This window comes from Theropithecus gelada, chromosome X (assembly GCF_003255815.1).
Source record: "Theropithecus gelada isolate Dixy chromosome X, Tgel_1.0, whole genome shotgun sequence".
Taxonomy (NCBI): Eukaryota; Metazoa; Chordata; class Mammalia; order Primates; family Cercopithecidae; genus Theropithecus; species Theropithecus gelada.
The window spans coordinates 109,260,669-109,285,953 of NC_037689.1; the positions used below are offsets into that span (position 1 = coordinate 109,260,669).

The 25,285-nt window shown below is 40.3% G+C and overlaps 1 protein-coding gene across 5 annotated transcripts in view; it reads right to left on the reverse strand.

Annotated features, from left to right (window-relative positions):
* Nucleotides 1–25,285, reverse strand: part of DCX (doublecortin) — a 119,198-nt gene that overhangs the window by 35,230 nt on the left and 58,683 nt on the right. For 3 of the 5 annotated variants that reach the window (XM_025373040.1, XM_025373041.1, XM_025373037.1), the window contains exons 4-5: nucleotides 3,496–3,598; nucleotides 1,373–1,495 (exon numbers count right to left, since the gene is read on the reverse strand). In XM_025373040.1, coding sequence (XP_025228825.1) covers nucleotides 1,373–1,495; nucleotides 3,496–3,598 — 226 coding nt within the window. Of the gene's footprint in view, nucleotides 1–1,357; nucleotides 1,496–3,495; nucleotides 3,599–25,285 lie in introns of all 5 variants that reach the window. The other 2 variants (XM_025373039.1, XM_025373038.1) reach the window with 1 other exon arrangement.

Genomic DNA, 25,285 nt, shown 5'->3' on the forward strand with positions numbered 1-25,285 from the left:
GGCATGCTATGGTATTGCAGACACTGGAACAATTATCTCTTTGTGAAGTCTTGAAGGATGAATAGGAGCTTTCAAGCAAAAAAGGCTGATGGGTTAGAGGAATGGCATTCCAGGTATTGGGGGAATAGGGAGTGCAAAGACATGGAAGTACTAAAAGCCTGGGCTGCCTTTTCATACTTCAATTTCCTCAACCCAAGAATAAAAAAATGACTGGTGATATGCATGCTCCTGGCAGCGTGAGGCAGGCAGTACAGGCTATTCATCTTGGCACAAGCATTTCAAAGCCATCAGGCTGCTCATGATGCCCCAAACTGAAGGGGCTTTTTGTTTTCCCAATGCTCTCAGACTGCAAGAATTCTCATGATAAACTCTTGAGCCTTAGGATGACAAATGTATGTCTTTTGGAACATATAATTTCCTTAGTGTGAAGAACCTCAAATCGTGCATAAACCTAAGCTTCTGAACTTGGACTTCTGAGGCCTTTTATTGTTTATATTTGTATAAAAGAATGGAAGACATTGCCTCTTAGGTCAATGTCACTCAAACTGTGGGTCTAAGACAAGATAGGGTTCACATCAGAATGCAAATCAACATACTGCTGTCTTCATCAATAAAATCAGGCTCTGAAAAAAAGTCAGCTGAGCTAAATGGTTTGCTTAATGGCATAGTTTATTTACATTTGACACAAGCTCCTAATCTTGCCACAGACTGACTGGTAACAAATAGTTCATGGGTTGGCAGTGATCAATAGAGCACATGTTTTAGATAACTCACTATCCACTATATAAAATCTTCTATGGCAAATCTCTCTGTTTTCTGGTCTATGCTTTAATTTCCTATTGTGAGGTTTATACAATTTATGTTGTCTCCCTATATATATGGCATATATATATAGTGTACTTGTTTCCCTTTTTGTTTTGGCTTCTAATTACTTCAGAGTCAAATTTGAAGCTCAAGTGAGTCAACCATGTTGACACTTTGGGGTATTGTTTTTTATATTCTTTTTCTTGATTCTGATTTTTAGTTTCAGGTTTATGGTTAACTTGATTATTCAATTGAATATGTTTTTGCCACATGATGTTGAAGATGATGAAAATGATGACAACCATGACAGTAAGCATTACAGCAAGCATAGACAATGGGCCAGGTTTCTGGTTTGCATCCATTTGAGTGGAGTAATGGTTGTAGCTGTGCCTCCATGACTCCAAACAAGTTTGACTGTTTTAGTCCCTGAATTGACAGAAGAGGGTTTCATGGAGACACAGTAGTGCTCATGAGGAACTGATTCCTCTGCATGCAGACAATATTGTCCTCCATAAATGAAATCAGCGTGCACAGTTAGGAAAAGAGCACTCACCGTCTTGGTCGTTACCTGAGTCAGCTGGAGACTTGCTTCGGCGCATAGGACCAGGGCTCTTGGCTGAACTCTTCTGAGGTGTTGGGGATGCCTTTGGGCCAGCTGTGGCTGATGGGTTTCCCTTCATGACTCGGCATTCTGGGGCCAAAGGACACAAACAGCTTAGTAGAGGGTAAAACAGGCTCAGCATGTTATCAGCCTCTGGAAACCGGAATAACCCCCACAGGCCAAAGGACCTAAATGGGTCAGGACTACAATGTCGTCCTTATTATTAGTAGGAGCCATGGTTCTGGGGAGGGAGGCATTAGGGAAACCTTCAAAAGCCACCTGGGCTAAACTAGGTGTTTAAGCCCCTGAATTATGAAAACAAGGGCAAGAGTCCAAAAACAGATCAAGTAGGCAATTAAATAGTCAACTCAATCATTTATGGACAAGCTAGCTATGTCTCAGAATAGCACCTATTGATATAATGTTTAATTAATTTCCCTGAACTAGAGATTAACAGCTCAGAAGTTATAGCTACACAGATGAAACATCCATTGAGTAATCTGAAGGAGAGGTAGAGAGCTACCACTTACTGTCTATTACATGCCACATGTTGTAATAGTCACATGATGGATATCATGTCACTTTATATAAATAAGCACTATGACCACCACCATCTTGCATTTATCGAGTTCTTTTCGATTTCCCATGTATATTATTACAATCCCTTATGGGGGGTTAATGAATAAATGGGCCAGCAGTGACTCTGCCACTCAAAACTTAAGAAAGATTGCTGGTGTATGGGAGAGTCTGCCAAACGTTTTGTATTTGCCCTAGCCTCAGTCTGACACCTTTAGAACACCCTTTCTATGCAGCACTCAGCATCCCCTTCTATGGTCATTTTGGGCACCAATAGTGCTAATTTATTAGAAGGATTATTATACTCATTTTGCTGATGAAAGTACAAAAAACTTAACCCCCTTGCCTAGGGCCACAAAACAAGAAATTAGTAAAGCAAGGAATAAAAGTCAAGTCTCCTGAGTTTCAGTTTGGTGCTCTTTCTGCTACAGTTTTTCCAACCTTGTGCTGTGATGCAAAAAAGGGGAATCAAACAGCAGAGTAGAGGATATAGTCTTTCCTTTAAACACTTTCTTGTTGCCTCTTACTTAAAGGTGCATTGAAATATAAATTAAACAGAAAGATTAGAGGGGCTTTTGTGGTAAATTGAATATTTTAGGAAACTGAGTTAAGCAGAAAGCCCCTTTTTGTTTGTTTCACTTCTTGTTTTGTTTGGTGTCCTTTAGTGATCACTGTCTAGAGCTGAAGATACAGAAGGTATAGGAAATTGGACATAACCTGGGGTTTGTTTAGCTTTTCTATAGTCATTGCCTCTTCCTAAAGGGAACACAGCAGGAATGCCACCTCATATGGGGTTCTTGTCACTTGAGTTGTTTATAAAGTCTATGTTAGCAAAATTCCCTTTGATTTTTTTTTCACACTTTGCTTCTCCTAAATGGGAAATATGCTCTGAATGTGTCTTTCCATCAGCATCACATTCTACCCTTATTGCTGCGTGAGCTAATTAACCTTTAATGTATACCTGGAGCTTGGTCTCAAACCAAGGGAGATGGGAAGACGATTAGCTCCTTCTTATTATTAACAATCCTGAATCACAAGGCAGATGAATGGGGCAGCAAGTCTGGTGGTATGAAAAGGGTTTGACACTAAGAATACTGTGGAAAAATCTCTCTAAATTGGAACCATAATCATGAGCTAAGTAGCTGGAGGATGTTGAATGAGAAAAAAAAGGATACGTATAATATCCAAGTTCTGACTGAAAATATTCCTTCCTGTGGTTTGATTGTGCCTGTTATCCCATGTGACACGATATATGACTCAAGAAATATGGTCACTATAGGGGCAGACAGTGAGTTTTATTGAGTTTGGAGCCTGGGACTCTGGGACGTCCAGTCAGTCTTTCAGTCTTACATGGGTCACGACCCATGTATCCAAATATACAGGAGAAAGACTAACATTATAAGCCCTTGAAGGATCAGGCATGGATGTTTTCCACCCCGTATACACCCATGGAAATCCTAAGGGATAGAAGGGGAGAGAACAATGGAGGAATAAAACCCAGTGGTTATGCTTACCATTTTCATCCAGAGAAAAATCATCCTGAGCATAGCGAAATTTTTCAGGACCACAGGCAATAAACACATCATCATCACCAAAGAAATCATGCAGACAGGTTACCTATGGAGAAAGCAGAAACACTGATTGGTATATGACGGTCCTGACAATGAACCTCACACTACATTGACAAGGAGAAAAGCTTCCCATCTAGGCCATCATCTGCAGCTCCCAAGAGTTTTCTTTTTCTTAAAACACCTACCACACTCATAGTCTGAATCATGATCCCTAGTGAGTGATGATACACTGAGTACCATTGTCTATCCATGTTTCAAGTGTGGTAGTTTCAATTGAGTCATGAGTAAGACTGAGACCATGTCCAAATGGAATGCCCTTTTCTGAAGAAAAGTCAACCAGCAGATGGCCCTACAAATGTCATCTTTTCTCAGAGCCTCAAAGACAGGGAGCTCCTGGCCCAACTCTAGGGCAAGGGACTGGGCCAAAGCAGATGAGAAAAATCTTCTGCAGCCTGACTGTAGCTGACCCAGAAGTGGAAATGTGCCGCTTCATCTGAATGAGTTCTAAAAGGACATCATTTCTTAACTGCTTTGGACACACAAAAATTGAACTTTTGCTAAAAGCTGGCCAAGAACCTGGTAGTGGCCCAGAATACCATTTCTTCCTGTGAAACCAGAAGAGGAAAACTTAAAGCTTCATCTGAGCAATTGGTTCCAATAGGCCTGAGTTTCTACTGGTAGAGCCATGTTCCCAGGACCCCCATGCTTGCTAGCATCCTAAGCATTACTGCCTCTCCACAACAGACAGACAGTCTCCCCAAACCCTTTTCTGCATAAAGAGATGAGGGTCCCTGGGAAAGTATGGTGCTTCCTGCAGTCTCCCCACTTCTCGGCTTTCCTAATTACATCTGATAATTAGTCCAGCACATCAGGGAAATCCCTGGAGGAACCATAGAGTGAAAACATACTTATCCCACCTCTTAGTTTGAAAGTGTTCAAAACCTCTATTTGTTCTAAGTTTCCCATTCAAGCTGCCAGCAATGGCTTTCCAAAGGGATGGTGCTCACAAACTAACAACAGCTTGCTGGGTGCAGAGAGCAATATGTTACATTAGAAAAATATTTATATTAATAACAAATCCCCCACCCAAGGTTAACTCAATCCCTGTTTTCCCAGACAAAATGATTGCAAGCCTTACACAAAAGGAGATATACTTAAAGATTATCCCTATTGTGTCAGCCTCTCAATCATCCAAGAGATGCCCAGAGAAGAGAAGGCGACTCGAAGGACTGCGGGTCACCCTCATTAAGCCTCTTTCCAGTCCTGGGTCTTGATCTCATCAAAGTGGCCAACACCTTTCTTCAACCCACTTGTCCTTCACCCATTCATTCCACGATCACAGAATGACAATCAGAGCTACAAACTACTTGAATGCTTATTCTGTGACAGGCACTCTGGTAAGTACTTCCAAATCTGTCATCTCATTTTACCCTTACAAGAAACCCTAGAAGTCAGTATTTATTGTCATTATTATTTTAGACTTGAGAAAACTGAGACCCAGAGACAGTAAGTAAGTTTTCCAGGTGGAAATCAATGAAGCCAAATAAACACAGATCTATCTAACTTCAAAGCCTTTCCTTTTAACCACTTGGCAATACAAAGCACTTACATATAGATCAGTCACTGGGGAGAAAAAAATGAATAAGACTCAGGCCATGACTTCATGGAGCTTACAGTCTGATGAGGTGAGATACATTGAAATAGAGCATTTCAATTTAGTGTCATGAGTGCTAGGATGGGAGTATCTGTTGGTGCTGTGAAAACTATTTATTACCATGTCCAAATGACCCTAGTCACTAGTTAGCACTGTTAGTTCAATAGGCATCCTGCATATTGTCCTAGTAGTGGATCCAGTGACAGAGGCTACATGGTTTTGATCCTAGCTGCAGACTTCCCACCAATATCTTGGACCTAGGCTTAATAAAACGCAGAGTTCTTAACTCTGATACACCAAATATCTCTGAACTATTTACCTGCCGCCACATCCTTGACCCTGAAGATCTCTGCCTTATCTTCTTCTTCTTCTTTTTTTTCTTTTTTTTTTTTTTTTTTTTGTTGAGATGGAGTCTCGCTCTGTCCCCCAGGTTGGAGTGCAGTGGCGCAGTCTCGGCTCACTGCCAGCTCTGCCTCCCAGGTTCACGCCATTCTCCTGACTCAGCCTCCCAAGTAGCTGGGACTACAGGAGCCCGCCACCACACCCGGCTAATTTTTTTGTATTTTTAGTAGAGACGAGGTTTCACTGTGTTAGCCAGGATGGTCTCAATCTCCTGATCTCGTGATCCACCTGCCTCAGCCTCCCAAAGTGCTGGGATTACAGGCGTGAGCCACCGTGCCCGGCCGACCTCTGCCATATCTTCTTATTCGAGGCTGCCTTTGACCCTGACTAGCTGTCTTTATTTTTGGTCATGAGTCAGGAACACCTCACCCGTGAGTGTCCCTCTGTTAGTGGTCTCAAGGATTTAGCACTTTGTTTCAAGACCTGCCTGTATTTTCATGAGGACTCACTTAGTTCTCCCTGTTGGATCACAGGTTTCTGAATCTAACAGCCCAATTATACCTTCCAATATATCTTCCTGTGGTTCCTTGTAGAGAGCTTATCACATAGTGAAAATTTACTTAGGGCTGTTTCTGCCTCAACTGCATTCAAAGAAGGTAAGATACAGGAACATTCAGCAGCTTTGTAAGGATATACAAAGACAGAAAAGTAGGAATAAGAAAGATGAAATCAATTGCGGCAGACAACGGAGAGTAGCATTTAGAGACTTTAAAAGGCAACACAAATAAACAAACTTAGGAACAAGAAAGTAGAAATAATGCGAATTCAGAAACTATTCTTCACATAACTATGCTAATTAGTTTGAAAACAAATGAAATGGATGATTTTTAAAGAAAAGTCTAGGCCAGGCGCAGTGGCTCACGCCTGTAATCCCAGCACTTTGGGAGGCCGAGGCAGGTGGATCACGAGGTCAGGAGTTCAAGATCATCCTGGCCAACATGGTGAAACCCCGTCTCTACTAAAATACAAAAAATTAGTCAGGCGTGGTGGTGCAAGCCTGTAACCTCAGCTACTGGTGGAGGGGGGCGGGGGCGGGGGAGCTGAGGCAGGAGAATCGCTGGAACCTGGGAGCAGAGATTGCAGTGAGCCGAGATCACGCTACTGCACTCCTGCCCGGCGACAGAGAGAGACTCCATCAAAAAAAAAAAATAAATAAAGAAAGAAAGAAAAGAAAAAAAAGAAAAGTCTAAATAATCGGATTAGTTCAAAAAGAAATAGAAAATTGAAACTAGCTAATAGCTATAAAAAAGAATTTAGTAAATGCTTCAAACAGCAACCTTCCCTGCAAAGTCACCAGAGCATTCATTTTGGAGGTATTTGTGGAAATTGCTTCCTAAGAAGAAAATCTAAAAGCTCCAAAGCAGCCATCTCAGACACATGCCATAATATCCTATTGTAGGACAATAATGCCTTACATATTGCTCCAGGGGTTGCTGTTATAATGACCCACCCTCCTCCAACCACAAGCCTCTCCACCCTCACCCAGGCTTTGGGAAAAGCCTTTGGATAACCCCTCCTTTGGGGAGCTTCTAAGAAAAGCAAAGTCCCCTATGCTTCTAACAGACTCAACAATGGTGTTGCTGGCTTCAAACACAATCATGCTACAATCCAGCTGTTCGGCATCAGATGTCTTTGTGTGATCCCATTCCACATTTTACTGGCTCCCAAATGCAGACAAATGTACTTTGTGCATGTAGATACCCAGCTTTCCTAAATGTCTTGGCTATTGAGATACAGCAGCCCCCCATCTTTGTTACAGTGTTGGGAAAATAGAATGCTCTCCATCTTTTTTTTTTTTTTTTTTTTTTTTTTTTTTTTTTTTTTTTTTTTGAGACGGAGTCTCGCTCTGTCGCCCAGGCTGGAGTACAGTGCTCTCCATCTTAAATAAGAGGAACTCAAAGCACAGTGAGTCGAAGTGTCCCAAGGATACAGAGCTGACTCATGACAGAATTGAGACTAGCATTCAGGTGTTCTGCTTCAATTCAGAACAAAATAACTCAGTTGCCTGAAAGAACATATCATCCTAAAGCACTGACTTCAAAGGCATATCTATAGCCTAAGCAGGAAAGTCTATATTTGTCCTAATCAATGCCTGCTATGCATTAGAACATCTTACTGGATTGAAAAAAATAATCTTCTTTAAGTATATTTTTAATCTATGGACAACAAAACTCCTATTCATTACTGTAACTAATAACCAAGTATATGGTGGAGAAGGAGGACAAGGAGAAGGAGGAAGAAAAGAAAGAAGAAGAAGGAAAAGAAGGAGGAGGAGGAGGAGAAGAAGAATGGAATATAAGAAATAATTCTCAGATGAAACTCACACTCACTTAACACCTGCTTTTTAAAATTCCATGGAGGTAATGTGATACAAAGTCCACCTTAGCTAACATTACAGACGTATGATTTTCCAAATTAGTTTTTTGAGATATAATTTCCATTACAAGGGGGCAACAGAAATAGTAAATATAATAATCATCATAATATCACTTACAGCATTACAGCATCCTCGGGGATCAAAGGTCTTGCTGACATCAGCTTCAGTATGAATCATACTTGGATTTTTAAGTCAGGAAAGAGAACACAAAGGCATGACACCTACCTTTATAATTAATCAACTTCCAGCACAAAATCAGTAAAATCAACTCACATTAACATTGAACAATTAACTCAATGCTCTTCCTTAAAAAAAAAAAAACAGCAGGTGTTGGGGGAAGGGAAGCCAGCTTGGTTGTGCATTAGTGTGAACAATAGATTATATGGATAGTCCAGTGGCTTGAATGTCAAAGTACACATGGGGAAATGGAGACAACAGATCACTGTGTCGGAGCAGTTTGAGTCTATTAGCTGCAAATAGAAACTTCGCTGTGTGACTTGATTTAAGCTTGATTAGATTCTCCATCCACATATTACAGATGCTGGCAGTTCCTTTTTGAACATGCCTGATGCTAGTAGATTCTAAATTTCCCTTACCTAACTATTCAGAAAGAAATGTTTTCTCAAGAAGTAAGGTCTTGCTCACATTATCTATGATGCTCACTTTTAACTTGTAAACTATTTTCATTAAAAGTTAAATTTTACTAATATTGATACATTAAGCACTTACTAGGGCAAAGGAACTCTGTAAGAGATACAAAAATGTATAATAAAGGGCCCTGTCTTCAAAGAGTTGACAACATAATAAGCAAGTCAGGATTACACAAATAATTGGAATACAAGGCAGGCTGTTGTTAGCACTATTATAAAGATGCAAAGAGCAAGGGTAGCACAGAAGACAAAGAGAACAATTATAATTATGAACTAGGGAAGGCTTCACAGAGAAAAATTGAGTCTTGAAGAATGAGTGGGATATAGGTTGATGGAGGCAGAGGTGATTGCAAAACAAAGGTAGGTACCTTTTTCTTAACAAACTTAGGAAGGCATTCTGATCTTCCAAAGCTGTACACAGCACAATCGCCCAGACTCACCTGCCAACCTTCTGCACAGGCAAAACATAGAGTTGTCTATTGGTGGAATTCAGGGTGAAGAGGAGGGCAGAGAGTGTCTATGAGGAGGAGTGGCCGGAGCGGTAAAGAAGAGGGAAAGACTGTGGCAAGGAACACAAACCACACTGATTTTTCTGTCTTGCCAATAGTGTGCCTTGCCTATCAAGAACGGCAGGGAAGTTTTGCAAAATGAGTTAATAAAATATCAGTAAACATAACAGATGAGGCTTTTTCTAAATGTTACTGCTACTCGTATTTTGGAACACTTCCCACCTACCAGCCCTGGACCAGCTCCAGTCAGAGGTTGACACAGAGTTGGCTTGGTGAGCTGCAGCAACCTTTCTGAAACAACCCTGACTTTTTTTTTTTTTAATCAAACTCATGCTTCTGGGGTTATCTTGAAGCCTTTCTTGTGGGTTTTTTATGACAACATTTTTGCCTGCGCAACAAGCTCCTTGGTTCTACAGTGCTTTTTTTTTTTTTTTTCTTTTTTCTTTTCTTTTTTTTTTTTTGGCACAGATCTCTTTATTCAATGCCCTGAACTTCCCTAAAATCTGTGCTGAAATAATAACAATGGCACTTGCCTTTGTATGGTATTTTTACTGTTTTTGAAACACTTCCACATTTATGGTATTTTGTGTTCTATTTCATACCTGTAATTCTCCTCTCAACTCAATCCAATCAGGCTTCCATTCCCATTGCTCCACCAAGGCTGCTCTTATCAAGGCCAACAATGGCTTCCATGTTGTCAAATCCAATGGTCCTTCTCTGGCCTCATCTTACTCAACCCATCAGCAACACTGGATATAAGTTGATTGAGTTCTTTTCCTAAATACTTTTCCTTCTTTGCTTCTGTGAGATCACAGTCTTCTGAATTTCTTTCTGCTTCAATATCCTTTGCTAGATTCTTTTCCTTTTTTAGACTTCCAGTATTTGAAAGCCCCAGTGCTCAGGTCTTACATCTCTTTTATTTTTTATTTACATATTTTTACTAGGTGATCATATCCAGTTCTAATTCTTTACACACTGCTATGGCTTCAATGTTTGTGCCTTCCAAAACTCATGTTGAAACTTACTCCCCAGTGTGGCATTATTGAAAGGTGGGGTTTTTAAGAGGTGATTGGGTCATGAGGGCTCTGGATGAATGGGTTAATGGATTAATGAGTTATCATGGGAAGAGAACTGGTGGCTTTATAAGAAGAGAAAGTGAGACCTGAGCTAGCATGTTCAGTCCCCTTGCCATGTGATGCCCTATACCACCTTGGAACTCTACAGAAAGTCCCTACCAGCAAGAAGACCCTCACCAGATTTGGCCTCTTGACCTTGAACTTCGCAGCCTCCAGGACTGTAAGAAATAAATTATGTTTCTTTATAAATTACCCACCTTCAGGTATTCTGTTATAAGCAACAGAAAATTAACTAAGACACATGCCATATATATACTGAATACTCACACATTGATATCTCCAGGTCCTTCTTACCCCTGTACTCTAGACATGCATATCCATCCAACTGCCTGTTCAATATCTCCACTTGCTTGTCTGATAGGCATCCCACGTTTAATATGCCCAAGACTAAACTCTTATTTCTCTCCTCCGTATTTTACCTCCCTTCAGCCTTCCTTATCTTAAAGAAAAGGCACAATTCACACAGTTACCCAAACCAGAAACCTGAGAGTCATTTTACATTAGGAGCCACTTTTCTCCCTCTCCCTGGTCACAGTACTAGTCAAAAATATACTACAATATAATCTCATAACTGTTCTCTAGGCAGCATGCCTTCCCCATGCCCCACAAATACCTATTCTGTTTTGCATAAAGCAGTCAGAGTAGTATTTTACTATTTTAATCAGGAATATCACTCTTCTGTTTAAAACCCTTGAAAGTCTACCCATCACAGATAGAGTAAAATCCAAACATTTTAGCTCCCTGGGTGGGGGAAGAAGGACAGCATCCATCTCTATAGCTCCAGGCCACACTTTTCCCCTGCTGGAGCCAGGGAGCTGTACTGCTTGGTCCCAAGACGTGTCCCCAACAGCCCAGCACACTGGCTGTGGCAGACTGTGGCCAGAGTGCCTCTTCAGGCCTGATCCTGACTCATACTTCCTCACTGGGTGGGGCTTCCCTGCAGGAACTCTATTAACTCTAGCCAGAGGCTCAGGGGCAGATCTCTGATCTCCGTGGGCCTGAACCCGTAGGGGTAGGGGTGGCTGTAGTCTCTGTAGACCAGCAGACTTAGTCTTTCTTCCTGGTAGTTCTGAGGAATCAGGGCAGCCCAGATGAGTGGGTTTCCCCACAATGAGGCATACCCCCTCCACCAAGGGACAAAGTGCATCATTAAATGGGTCCTGTTCCCTGTGCCACCTGACTGGATGAGACCCTTCAACAGGGGTTGTCAGACAAACCCATACAGGAGCGATCCTACTGGCATCAGGTTGGTACCCTTTGAGGTCAGACATACCAGAAGAAGGAAGAGCACCCATCTTTGCTGTTTCTCCAGCCTCCTTGAGTGACATCTCTAGGCATGGAGTGAACTAGATGAATAGGGCCTAAAGTGAACCCCCAGCAAACCACAGCCACCCTACATAAGAGGGACCTGAGCATTGAAAGAAAAACAAACAAACAGAAAGCAACAACAACAGCATCAACAACAACCAAAGAGCTCCCACAAAAACCCCATGCAAAGGTCAGCAGCCTCAAAGATTGAAACTAGACAAACTCATGAAGATGAGAAAGAATCAATGAAAAAATGCTGAAAACCCAAAAGCCCAGAGTACCTCTTCTCCTCCAAATGATCTCAATGTCTCTGCAAGGGCACAGAATTGGAAGGAGGATGAGATGGACAAATTGACAGAAGCAGGCTTCAGAAGATGGGTAATAAAAAAACTACACTGAGCTAAAGGAGTATGTTCTAACCCAATGCAAAGAAGCTAAGAACTTTGATTAAAGGTTAGAGGAGCTGCTAACTAGAATAGCCACCTTAGAGAGAGACATAAAGACCTGATGGAGCTGAAAAACACAGCACGAGAACTTCATGAAGCATACACAAGTATTAATAGCCAACTTGACCAAGTGGAAGAAAGGATGTCAGAGTTGGAAGACCATCTTACTGAAATAAGGCATGCAGAAAAGACTAGAGAAAAAAGAATGAAAAGGAATGAACAAACCCTCCAAGAAATATGGGACTTCGCAAAAAGACTGAACCTACTATTGATTGCAGTACATAAAGGAGAGAGGGAGAATGGAAACAAGCCAAAAAACACACTTCAGGGTATTATCCAGGAGAACTTCCCCAACCTAGCAAGACAGGCCAATATGCAAATTCAGGAAATACAGAGAACACTACTAAGATACTCCATAAGAAGAACAACCCCAAGACACATAATCATCAGATTCGCCAAGGTTGAAAAGAAGGAAAAAATGTTAAGGGCAGCCAGAGAGAAAGGCCAGGTCACCTACAGAGGGAAGCCCATCAGACTAAGGGCAGACCTCTCAGCAGAAACTCTACAAGCCAGAAGAGATTGGGGGTCAATATTTAACATTCTTAAAGAAAAGAATTTTCCACCCAGAATTTCATATCCAGTCAAACTAAGCTTCATAAGCAAAGGAGAAATAAAATCCTTTCCAGACAAGCAAATGCAGAGGGATTTCATTACCACCAGGCTTGCCTTGCAAGAGCTCCTGAAAGAAGCACTAAATATGGAAAGGAAAATCTGGTACCAGCCACCCCAAAAACACCAAAATATAGAAACCAATGACACTATGAAGAAACGGCATCAAGTAGTGTGCAAAATAACCAGATAGCATCATTATGACAGGACCAGATTAACAGATATCAATACTAACCTTACATTTAAATGGACTAAATACCCCAGTTAAAAGACACAGACTGGAAAATTGGATAGAGTCAAGACCCACTGGTGTGCTATATTCAGGAGATGCATCTCACGTGCAAAGACACATACAGGCTCAAAATAAAGGGATGGAGGAAAATTTACTAAGCAAATGGAAAGAAAAAAGAAAAAAAAGCAGGGGTTGCAAACCCAGTCTCTGACAAAACAGACTTTAAACCAACAAAGATCAAAAAAAGACAAAGAAGGACATTACATAATTGTAAAGGGAACAATTCAACAAGAAGAGCATATATATATATATATATATATATATATATACACACACACACACCCCCAATACAGGAGAATCCACATTAAAAAAACAAGTTATTAGAGGCCTACAAAGAGACTTAGACTCCCACACAATAATAGTGGGAGACTTTAACACCCCACTGTTAATATTAGACATATCAGCAAGACAGAAAATTAAAAACGATATTCCAGACTTGAACTCAGCTCTGGATCAAGTGTATCTAAAAGACATCTATAGAACTCTCCACCCCAAATCAAGAGAATATACATTCTTCTCAGCACCACATGGCACTTATTCTAAAATCAACCACATAATTGGAAGTAAAACACTCCTAAGCAAATGCAAAAGAACTGAAATCCTAACAGTCTCTCAGACCACAGTGCAATCAAATTAGAACTCAGGATTAAGAAACTCACTCAAAAACACACAATTACATGGAAATTGAACAAACTGCTCCTGAATGACTCCTGGTTAAATAATGAAATTAAGGCAGAAATCAAGAAGTTCTTTGAAATCAAAGAGAACGAAGAGACAACGTACCAGAATCCCTGGGACACAGCTAAAGCAGTGTTAAGAGGGAAATTTATAGCACTAAATGCCCACATCAGAAACCTAGAAAGATATCAAATTGACAACCTAACATCACAATTAAAAGAGCTAGAGAGGCAAGAGCAATCTAATCCAAAAGCTAGCAGAAGACAAGAAATAACTAAGATCAGAATAGAACTGAAGGAGATAAGCACACAAACCCCCTCCCCACCAAAAAATCAATGAATCCAGGAGCTGGGTTTTTTTTTTAAATTAACAAAATAGATAGACCGCTCGCTAGCCTAATAAAAAAGAAAAGAGAGAAGAAACAAATAGACACAATAAAAATGGTAAAGGGGATATCACCTCTGACCTCACAGAAATACAAACTACCATCAGAGAATACTATATACACCTCTACGCAAATAAACTAGAAAATCCAGAAGAAATGGATAAATTCTTGGACACATACGCCCTCCCAAGACTAAACCAGGAAGAAATTGAATCCCCAAATAGACCAATAACAAATTGTGAAATTGAGTCAGTAATTAATAGCCTACCAATCCGGGAAAAAAAAAAAAAAAAAAGCCCAGGACCAGACAGATTCACAGCCAAATTCTACAAGAGGTACAAAGAGAAGCTGGTACCATTATTTCTGAAACTATTCCAAATGACTGAAAATGAGGGACTCCTCCCTACCTCATTTCATGAAGCCAGCATCATCCTGATACCAAAACCATGAAGGAACACAACAAAAATAGAAAACTTCAGGCCAATATCTCTGATGAACACAGATGCGAAAATTTTCAATAAAATACTGGCAGACTGGGAGGGCTGGCTCATGCCTGTAATCCCAGCACTTTGGGAGGCTAAGGTGGTCAGATCACCCGAGATCAGGAGTTTGAGACCAGCCCGGCCAACATGGTGAAACCCCGTCTCTACTAAAAATACAAAAATGAGCCAGGCATGGTGGTGGGCCCCTGTAGTCCCAGCTACTCTGGAATCTGAGGCAGGAGAATCGCTTGAATCTGGGAGGCAAAGGTTGCAGTGAGTGGAGATCGCACCACTGCACTCCAACCTGGGCGACAAAATGAGACTCTGTCTCAAAAAAAAAAAAAAAAATACTGGCGAACCGAATCAAGCAGTACATCAAAAAACTTATCCATCACGAACAAGTTGGCTTCATCCTGGGATGCAAGGCTGGTTCAACATACACAAATCAATAAACATAATCCATCACATAAACAGAACCAAAGACAAAAACCACATGATTATCTCAATAGATGCAGAAAAGGCTTTGATAAAATTCAACATTCCTTCATGTTAAAATCTCCCAATAAACTAGGTATTGATGGAACATATCTCAAAATAGTAAGAGTTTTTTATAAAGACCCACAGCCAATATCATATTGAATGGGCAAAAGCTGGAAGCATTTCTTTTGAAAACTGGTACAACACAAGGATGCCCTCTCTTACCACTCCTATTCATCATAGTATTAGAAGTTCTGGCCAGGGCAATCAGGCAAGAGAAATAAATAAAGGGTATTGAAGTAGGAAGAGAGGAAGTAAAATTGTATCTGTTTGCAGACGACATGATTTTAAATTGAGAAAACCCCATCATCTCAGTCCCAAAGCTCCTTAAACTAACAAGCAATTTCAGCAAAATCTCAGGATACAAAATCAATGTGCAAAAATCACAAGCATTCCTTTATATCAACAAGAGACAAGCAGAGAACAAAATCATGAATGAACTCCCACTCACAATCACTACAAAAAAAGAATAAAATACCTAGGAATATAGCTAACAAGGGATATGAAGGATCTCTTCAAGGAGAACTATAAACCACTGCTCAAGGAAATAAGAGAGGACACAAACAAATGGAAAAACATTTCATCCTCATGGATAGGAAAAATCAATATCATGAAAATGGCCATACTGTCCAAAGTAATTTATACATTCAATGCAATTCCCATCAAACTACCATTGACATTCTTCGCAGAATTAGAAAAAAAAAAAAAAAAAAACACTTTAAATTTCATATGGAATCAAAGAAGACCCCGTATAGCCAAGACAATCTTAAGCAAAAAGAACAAAGCTGGAAGCATCATGCTACCTGATTTTGAACTATACTAAAAGGCTACAGTAACAGAAACAGCAGGTTACTGGTACCAAAACAGTCACATAGACTGATGGAACAAAACAGCAACTTCAGAAATAACTCCACACATCTATAACCATCTGATCTTCGACAAACCTGACAAAAACAAGCAATGGGGAAAGCAACTCCTGTTCAGTAAATGGTGCTGGGAAAAACTGAGTAGCCATATGCAGAAAACTGAAACTGGACCCCTTCCTTACATCTTACACAAAAATTAACTCAATATGGATTAAAAACTTAAATGTAAAACCCAAAACCATAAGAACCCTAGAAGAAAACCTAGGCAATACCATTCAAGACATAGGCACGGACAAAGACCTCATGACAAAAACGCCAAAAGCAATTGCAACAAAAGCCAAAAATGACAAATAAGTTCTAATTAAACTAAAGAGTTTCTGCACAGCAAAAGAAGCTATCATCAGAGTGAACAGGCAACCTACAGAATGGGAGAAAATTTTTGCAGTATACCCATCTGACAAAGGTCTAATATCCAGAATTTACAAGGAACTTAAACAAAATTTACAAGAAAAAAAAAATCATGAAAAAGTGGGCAAAGGATATGAACAGACTTCTCAAAATAAGACATTTACATGGCCAACAAACATAGGAAAAAAAGCTCATCATCACTGATCATTAGAGAAATACAAATCAAAACCACAGTGAGATACTATCTCACTCCAGTCATGTGTCTTTACGGCAGCATGATTTACAATCCTTTGGGTATATACCCAGTAATGGGATTGCTGGGTCAAATGGTATTTCTAGTTCTAGATCCCCGAGGAATCACCATGCTGTCTTCCACAACGGTTGAACTAATTTACATTCCCACTAACAGTGTAAAAGCGTTCCTATTTCTCAACAGCCTCACCAGCATCTATTGTTTCTTGACGTTTTAATAATCACCATTCTGACTGGTGTGAGATAGTATCTCATTGTGGTTTTAATTTGCATTACTCTAATGATCAGTGATGCTGAGCTTTTTTTCGTATGTTTGCTGGCCACATAATGTCTTATTTTGACAAATCTGTTCATATCCCATGCCCATTTTTTCATGGGGTTGTTTTTTTCTTGTAAATTTGTTTAAGTTACTTGTAAATTCTGGATATTAGACCTTTGTCAGACGGGTACATTGCAAAATTTTTCTCCCATTCTGTAGGTTGCCTGTTCACTCCGATGATAGCTTCTTCTGCTGTGCAGAAGCTCTTTAGTTTAATTAGAACCCATTTGTCAATTTTGGCTTTTGTGTCCAATCCGGAATGTTTCTTAGACTGTCAGAGCTAGAAGAGACAACAGATGAAATGGATAAGCAAAATGTGGTATATCCATGCAATGGAATATTATTAAGCTACAAAAAAGAATGCAGTTCTGATACATGCTACAACATGGACTTTGAAAACATTATGTTAAGTGAAATAACGAGACACAAAAGGACAAAGACTGTATGATCCACTTGCATGAAATATCTAGAAGAGACAAATTCATAGGGTCAAAAAGTAGATTAGAAGTTGCCAGCAGCTAGTGGGAGGAAGGAATAAGAAGTCATTGCTTAATGGTAACAGTTGGTTGTCATGTTAAAGGTTTAAAAAGTTTTAGAACTAGATACTGATCAAACAATATTGTGAATGTAACTAAAGCCACTGAATTGTACACATAAAATTATTAAAATTAATTTTACACATTAAAATGGCAAAATTTATGTTATACATATTTGACCAAATTAAAAACATTAAGAATATAATATACCAAAACCATTGAATTATATACTTTAAATGGGTGAATTATATACTATGTGAATAATATAACAATAAAACTATTAAAAAAGAAATGTAAAAAAGGTTATTAAGATTTATTCAGAATTTACTTATATTGTCGCCAAAAGGCCTTTTAGAATACTTATTCTGACATATTACAGTAACAGAAGTCAAATTTCACCTATGTGGAGATGTCTTACCTATTGCCCAATATAAACTAGAACCACCACCACCATAAGAATCTAGGCTCCACAAGAGTGGAGACCTCATCTGTTTGTTCACCATTCTATCCCTACTAAGTTAAAGTACCAAAAAAAAAACAAAAAAAAACAAAAAAAAACAAAAAAAAAACCACACACACATATTTAAAAAGTATTATTAGCAGTAGTAACAAGCAAGAGTAAGAAGAATCTAAAACCCATAATTAAATCTTAGTTTCATAATTAAGGATATTGCAATATAATAAGGCTATCTCTGGACTACTAGTGATCACTGTCCTCTGCATCTTGTGGAAGAGTAAGACATAAGAGATGAAATTGACTTGTTTACTTAATTCTGGATCTTTTTGTTTTCTGATTATTTGCCTAAAAACAATACAATGTCAACCCCCTTCCCAACTAAAGACCATTTCTTTGAGTGCCTGGATCATCCTATGATGAGTTTTGTCCTTTCTCCCTCTTTCACCCATCAAAGCATCCATTTCTTGAAGACACTGATTTTCTTTGGCTTGCCTTGTGGGGCTTAGCTACAGAATATGACCCATCCCAGGGCCTTAAGAAACAGTGTTGACTAACTGATTGTGGGGGAAAAATTGATATTCTTTTCCTACTACCTGTACCATTTTCTGGGAATTCCCAGCCCCTGTGCAGCCAGTTTACCTATTCCTATAGCAAGTCATATTGAGACTGACTCCCGTCTAGATCTGACTGAATCGCTCTCCACTCTTGCCTGGTGAAGAGTGACTGGTCCTCAGAAGCTCTTTACATTGGTCTTTTGGCTATAAAGTACCATGAGAAACTCTTCAAATAGATCGTGTTCTGTCAACTCATTTTTTTCCACTGATCTTAGCCCCACAGCCAATGGTGACTCTCCTCTCCCCATTCTAGAATTTCCCCCAGGCAACCCAGTTATACTAAATCTTGGCTGTCAGATCTCAGCTGAGATATTGGTCCTCAAATTTATTGTTTTCAACCTTTAAAATAATTTATCTTTGAACGGTGAAGGGCCATAATGATCCTACATAGCTTTTGCTGTTTTACATGTGTCAGGTGCCCTTATCTTCATTACCGTATTTGGTTGATTGGCCTAATTTTTAATAAATCAAATGTCAAGGTCCATGAAGGTTCAGTGACCTGTACAAGGTCACGTTGCTGGTTAGTGACAAAGCTGATACTAGAACTCAAGATTGTCTAATTTATTCTGACACACTAGGTACCTAAGTTATACTGCAAAGACATTTCCTAGACAGGGGAGACCCAGGTAAGGAAAAACAGCAGGAGACTCTGAGTAGCATGAAAATACCAGTGGTATGGGAAAGAGGGGCACGGAGGGGAGATAGGAAGGAATAAGGCTTTCTACTCTATTTTACCTGGAGCTGGTGGTGATTTAATAACCTGAGGTAGGCAATACCAGCCTGATTGGAAGGCTGGCAGCCCCTCAATGCTCAAGGGTGTTTTTTCATTACTTTTCCTTTGCCATTTTTCCAAGAGTCTGTGTCAGCTCCCACTGGGGGCCTCTCAAGGATGAGAACAGCTGCAGAGGCGCTGGAGTTGGGCTGTTGAGTACATGCCCAGGACTGACACCTGCCCTTCCACAAGGCCCTGGGGACAAGTTGGCTCAGAGAAACAGCGACGAGACAGAACTCCATTCATCAGAAAGAACTGGGGTGGAAAAACCCTGCTTGATCCCTTGGCACCATTAAGCTCTAAGGTTGGCTCTGGGCCCCACACAACTCTAGGTTCTATTTAGTAAGGTCAATTAAAATAAGAGAGTGTGCTTGTAGGGCCCATTACAGTTATCTGTTGCGTTTAACAGTTTCCTGGTGTCTGCTACACACAAAGCATGGGAGGGATATGGCTTTTGAACCCCGTAGGGGAAGGAAAGTTTTCTTAAAAAAAAAAAAAAAAAGAAAAGAAGTTATTGTCTACCTGCACTCTAGGTTACAACTTGACACTGGCTCACTGCTTTCTCTCTGGGTCTGTTTCTTCTGCTATAAGGAGAAGGTGCTGGTCTAGAGCCTTTTGAGGTCTATGTCTTTTTTGTGTCACAAGCCCTTTTGAGAATTTGATGAAAGCTGTTGGTCTTCTCCCTAGAAAAAATGCATATATGCCCATAGATAGCTAGTTTTCCATATAGTTTAGGGGTGTTAAGGATTTCTTTGAAGCTTGTCTATAGATCCCAAATTAAGAGTCCCTAGACTAGTTGATTTCTGAGGTCTCTTCTAGCCCTGATAGTCTATGAAACATTCCAGGTTGGACACAGTTAATGAGCAGTGACACCCGGACCAGAATGCTGGCAGCTGTCGTGGAATCCCAGAGGCTTAACTGTACCCCCCTTCCCAGGCTTCCTGAGACTCCAGTCCAAAGGAAGCAAAAGGATGTAAGCTCATTCTCTGCAAACTGAGTCCAAGGGAAGCAAAGGAGTGCAAACTGATTTACAGCAAACCAAAAACTAGAGTGTGCATTGGATCCATTGCCTCCCAGGTTGCTAGAATTTAGGAAGGATGCTAACTTTTCAGGAGAGTGTAGGCATGAGAGTCATGACCTCTAAATGTTCCTTAGTGGTTGGTTGAGGATAGGAAAAAAAAAGCATGACTGCCCAGTTGGTAAGGGACATACAGCTTGATTATAGATATTCTGAAATTGTTACTTAGGAGCTAACCTCAACATGGCTGGACAGAATACTAATGACCATAAACATATTGCATTTCCTTACATAATATCCCCTACTCTGTAAGTGTATATTTTGCTACTCAAGAAGGAGGTTAGGAGAGAAGAAAGGACGAGTTCTCATGGGTACATCAACCATCAGTCAGGGTACCAGTAGGAAATACCTGACACTCCTGGAGTGGATAAATTGATTGGAGTTTACTAAAGGGGATTGATTACAAAAGTATGGGCAGGGTATAGAAGAACCACAGTGGGCACTGTAGAATTTTGGGAATAGTAATAGTGAAGTTCGTTACCACTCTTAGGCCTGAAGGAGACAGGGGAGATGTCAGGAACCAGAACTCAGAGGGAAGGAGAGAGAATGACAATTATATAGAGAGAACACCCTGATAAGAGCTATGACCTTCAGTCAAGGGATGCCCAGCAACCTCTCAGGCAAGGTGCTTGGAAATAGATACCCTAATCTCACATTTCTCCTTGTTAGTGCTCCCCATTGGCTAAATACAACTGGAATCAAAAAAACAAGGGAGCCTATTGATAAGAGTCAGCTTCCCAGGACACAGAACAGGGTGGAATAGAGAGTAGAAAGGAGATCTGGAGGGGAAGTCCTGGAGAGTAGATCTGCCACTGTAGGCAAAAGGAAGGAGCTGTTCTTATAGCCCAGAATATAAGAGATGTGTGAATAGTGATTAAGCAATAATAATAATACTATTTTGCATTTGTAAAAGCCTTTACGCATTTTGTGCTTCAGTTACCCCATTGTCTCCTCTGAAACATATAGTTACCATGTAGGCAAATAGGTAGTTTTTTTTATGGATAACGAAACTGAGGGTCAACCAAATTTAGGTGATTTGCAAAGACCAAATGTCTACAAAAAAAGAACATGGACTAGAACTTGAGTTTGAGCTCCTGGTCTAGGACCATTTCCACTATATCATGTTATCTCTTCTGTACCCTGTCTTAGTCCACAGAGCTATTCTGATAGTTCTTCAGTGATCTCGTGCTTCTTCTGACACACAGTCAATTCCACCACAAGAGCAACGATAAGGGGGAAAAGTATATACATTTCTTCCTCTCATTTTTAGGAAAGGGTCAGTGTAGTAGTCCATTCTCACACTACTAATAAAGACATACTAGAGACTGGGCAATTATAAAAGAAAGAGGTTTAACTGACTCACAGTTTCACATGACTGGGGAGACCTCACAATCATAGCAGAAGGCAAGGAGGGGCAAGTCACATCTTAGCTACGTGGTGGGAGGGAAGAGGGAATGAGAACCAAGTGAAAGGGGTTTCCCCCTTATAAAACCATCAGATCTTGTGAGACTTATTCACTACCATGAGAACAGTATGGGGGAAACCGCCCCCATGATTCAATTATCTCCCACTGAGTCCCTTCCACAACACGTGGGAATTATGGGAGCTACCATTCAAGATGGGATTTGGGTGAGGACACAGCCAAACCATACCAGTCAGTATGTGGGGTCATGAGGGAACAAGCTGAGTTGGAAGATAGGTAAGAGGATACAGTGTTCTTTGCACTCACCACTTTCCAGAGCAGAGGTTCTTAGACCCAGTTTTTGCCAAATGACTTTAGTCAAGATTCCCTATCCTGTCTCCCTCTTCTCTCTTCTGGCCTCTGGGTGTTCCACCTTATCAACTATATACTTCCAGTGTAACAGATATGATTGAATGGAAGTAGGGAAATAAATGAAAAGAAGAAATGACAAGCTCAAGGTAAACAATAAGAAAACAGAAATAAAATGTCTTTTAGAATTCAAACGCAAAAAGTAAAAAGTATTTGTTCCAGTTAGCATGTAAACCATCTATTAGGTGCTCAGAAATGAAAACCATGAGCAGATCCACCACTGAGTTTGCAATTAAGTGGAATTTGGGGAAAATTCTAAATGTTCAATGTTATTAGGATTTGCAACAGTCTAATGGAAGTGATGAGCCAGGCACTAGATATGAAAAAACATTTGGGAAGTATGAGATTGCAGATGCCTATAGCTGCTACCTTAGTCTCCCTGGTTGGGAGATAATTTAGTAAATACAGAAGGCTCAAGGCCAATAAACTTTCAGAATTCACAGCTTCTGTCACTCAGACTGGAGTGCACTGGTGCGATCATATCTCACTGCAACCTCTGCCTCCTGGGCTCAAGCCTTCCTCCCTACTTCAGCCTCCTGTGTAGCTGGAAATACAGGCTCAAGCCACCAGGCCAGGCTAATGTTTGTATTTTTCGTAATGATGGGGTTCTGCCATGTTGCCCAGGCTGGTCTGGAACTCCTGGGTTCATGCAATCCTCCTGCTTCAGCCTCCCAAAGCGTGGAGATTACAGGAGTGAGCCACTGTGCCTGGCCTGCAATGGTTCTTAACCAGGGATGATTTGCCTCCCTCCAATATCCTCCTCCCAGAAAACATTGGACAATATCTGGAGACATTTTTGGTTGTAACAACTCGGAGGAGGGGTGCCACGACATCTAAGATATAGAGGCCTGGAATGCTGCTAAATGTCCTACAATGCACAGGACAGCTCCCTACAACAAAGAATTATCTGGGCCAAAATGTCAATAGTGCCAGGGTTGAGAAGCCCTGTCTAGAGCATTTGATGACTGTCAAGATATTTACGTTAGCCCTGGCCATTATACTCTTCACTCCCCACCTCTGACGATGGCTTTCTTGCTTCCACCTATGAATCCCAGGCTGACTACTCCAAGAACCAGCTCCATCTCAGCAGGCTTCTGGGCTGAGGCAGAATTTATCTCATTTTCCAGTGTGTTGTTGCTGTTACTATTGTTCATTGCTATTTAGTTTTTGACCCTTGGCCTTGCTTTAACCCTAATAGAAGCTTATTTCCTAGTTGCTAACTGTTGTATTATTAATAACTCAGCCTGCCTAGACCTCTGGTTTTTGCAAGCTCTTCTAGTCCTGGCATCCTTCCCAGGCTCTGAGAGCCAACTTCATCGATGGTTTCAGTACAACACTGCTCTACTCATTTCATTCGGGAACACCAAATAGGGTTTGGGCTGGCAATTACACTAGACCTGCCACCTTTTGAATCTCTGTGAGAAAGGTGCCAGCCCCAGGGAAGAAACACCTCAATGAACTATCAGCTAGCGCAACAGTTGCTCCTCCTGTGACTGTCAGTGAAAGCTGAGGCAGACAGACAGGGAAAGAGGGAAAGAGAGAGAGAGAGAGAGAGAGAGAGAGAGAAAGAGAGAGAGAGAAGATGCATTGCATTCTGGGTAACAAATTTCAGAAGACTATTGTGTCAACTGGCTTAAGCAGAGGTAGAAAGATGTTTTACACAATGGTGTTTTAGAGCCAATTAAGCATCAATTCTGTATTGAAGAAGAAAAAAAGAGAGCAAATTGAAACCCCAAAGTTGAGATAATGTCTGGTTTGGCCATTTCTCAAGTGTCAGCTTCATATGCCTAGAAAGGACTATAAAGGAGGAATCTGGAACAACAACAAAAAGTATGACCATGAAGACAGTAGAACCAACTGATGTTTTTCAAACAAATCTCCATCCCTGAATTTTGAGAGTCAGGTAGTATTGTGGAAAGGGCCTGGCTTCTAGTCCTTGTTCAGTCACACAATGCTGTGTGATCATAGACTTAAACGGTGTGTGCCTCAGGTTTCTGACCTGAAAAATGGAGTGAATACTACTTTGAGTGCTTCATAATTTTTTTAAATTATAGAACAAAAAGAAACAGTGCATATAAAATGCTTTGAAAATCATTAGTGCTATATGAATACAGATTATAATTACACATCACAAAAGATGTGTGACCTGAGGGAAAATGAAGTTGGATAAGATAAGAACAAGAAAGGCTGGCAAAGTGTATCTTGTTTTGGCAAAAAGAAAAAAAGAGAGAAATCTCCTGTCTTTTTCTCTGTCTCTATGAAGCAATTTCCACATTCCTGGCATAGTAGTAACTATCCTTTTTATTATTATTTTACAAAATCTATATGATAAAGGACTCCCCAACATTATTAATACACTCTAGAATTGGTCTTTCATTCAAGAAAGTTGTCTTAATTCATTCACTTACTGAGTAACATTCATTGAGTGCTCATGATAATTCAGCCACCATGATAACTGTTAAGGGCCCAGAGAAGAACATGGCATGCCTCCTGTCCTCAAGGAGCCATTAGTCTGGTGGAAGTTTCTCATTTTAGTCACTTCTGTTACAATTTAATTCTCTTCTTGCATCTGACCTACATTTAATAGTCTAAAAAATTTGACTTTTGGACCTTGTTTATACAATCATCGAAACTGCTTGGCTATTCCAAGTTTTGACTCATACCAGTTACTTTTTGAGCCTGTTAAGGATTGTGTACTTACACAATTAAGTTCATTTCCCTTAAGAATGGAGAAAAAGATCCAAGTCCAATATATTGGCAATGAACAATAACTGGTTACTGGGAAAGGATGAGTCAACTGCAAATTTTTGATAAGCTAATTCATGCTAGAATGTTCAGTTATGGTTCTCTCTAGGCATTCCCCCAACCCTGGGTAAGATTTGGATACCTAGAAAGGGCCATAACTGAATCTGAAGGAATAAATCTCTAATAGCTGACATTGTCATATCCCTTAAAATCTGGTGAAATATATCGAGGGCCTTTGATTGTCCTTTCAAATCACCCTCTGTATGTAAACCATCTTTAGAATTCTGTCTCTATTTCCCTATAGTTCATCTTCCCATTATGCCAATTACC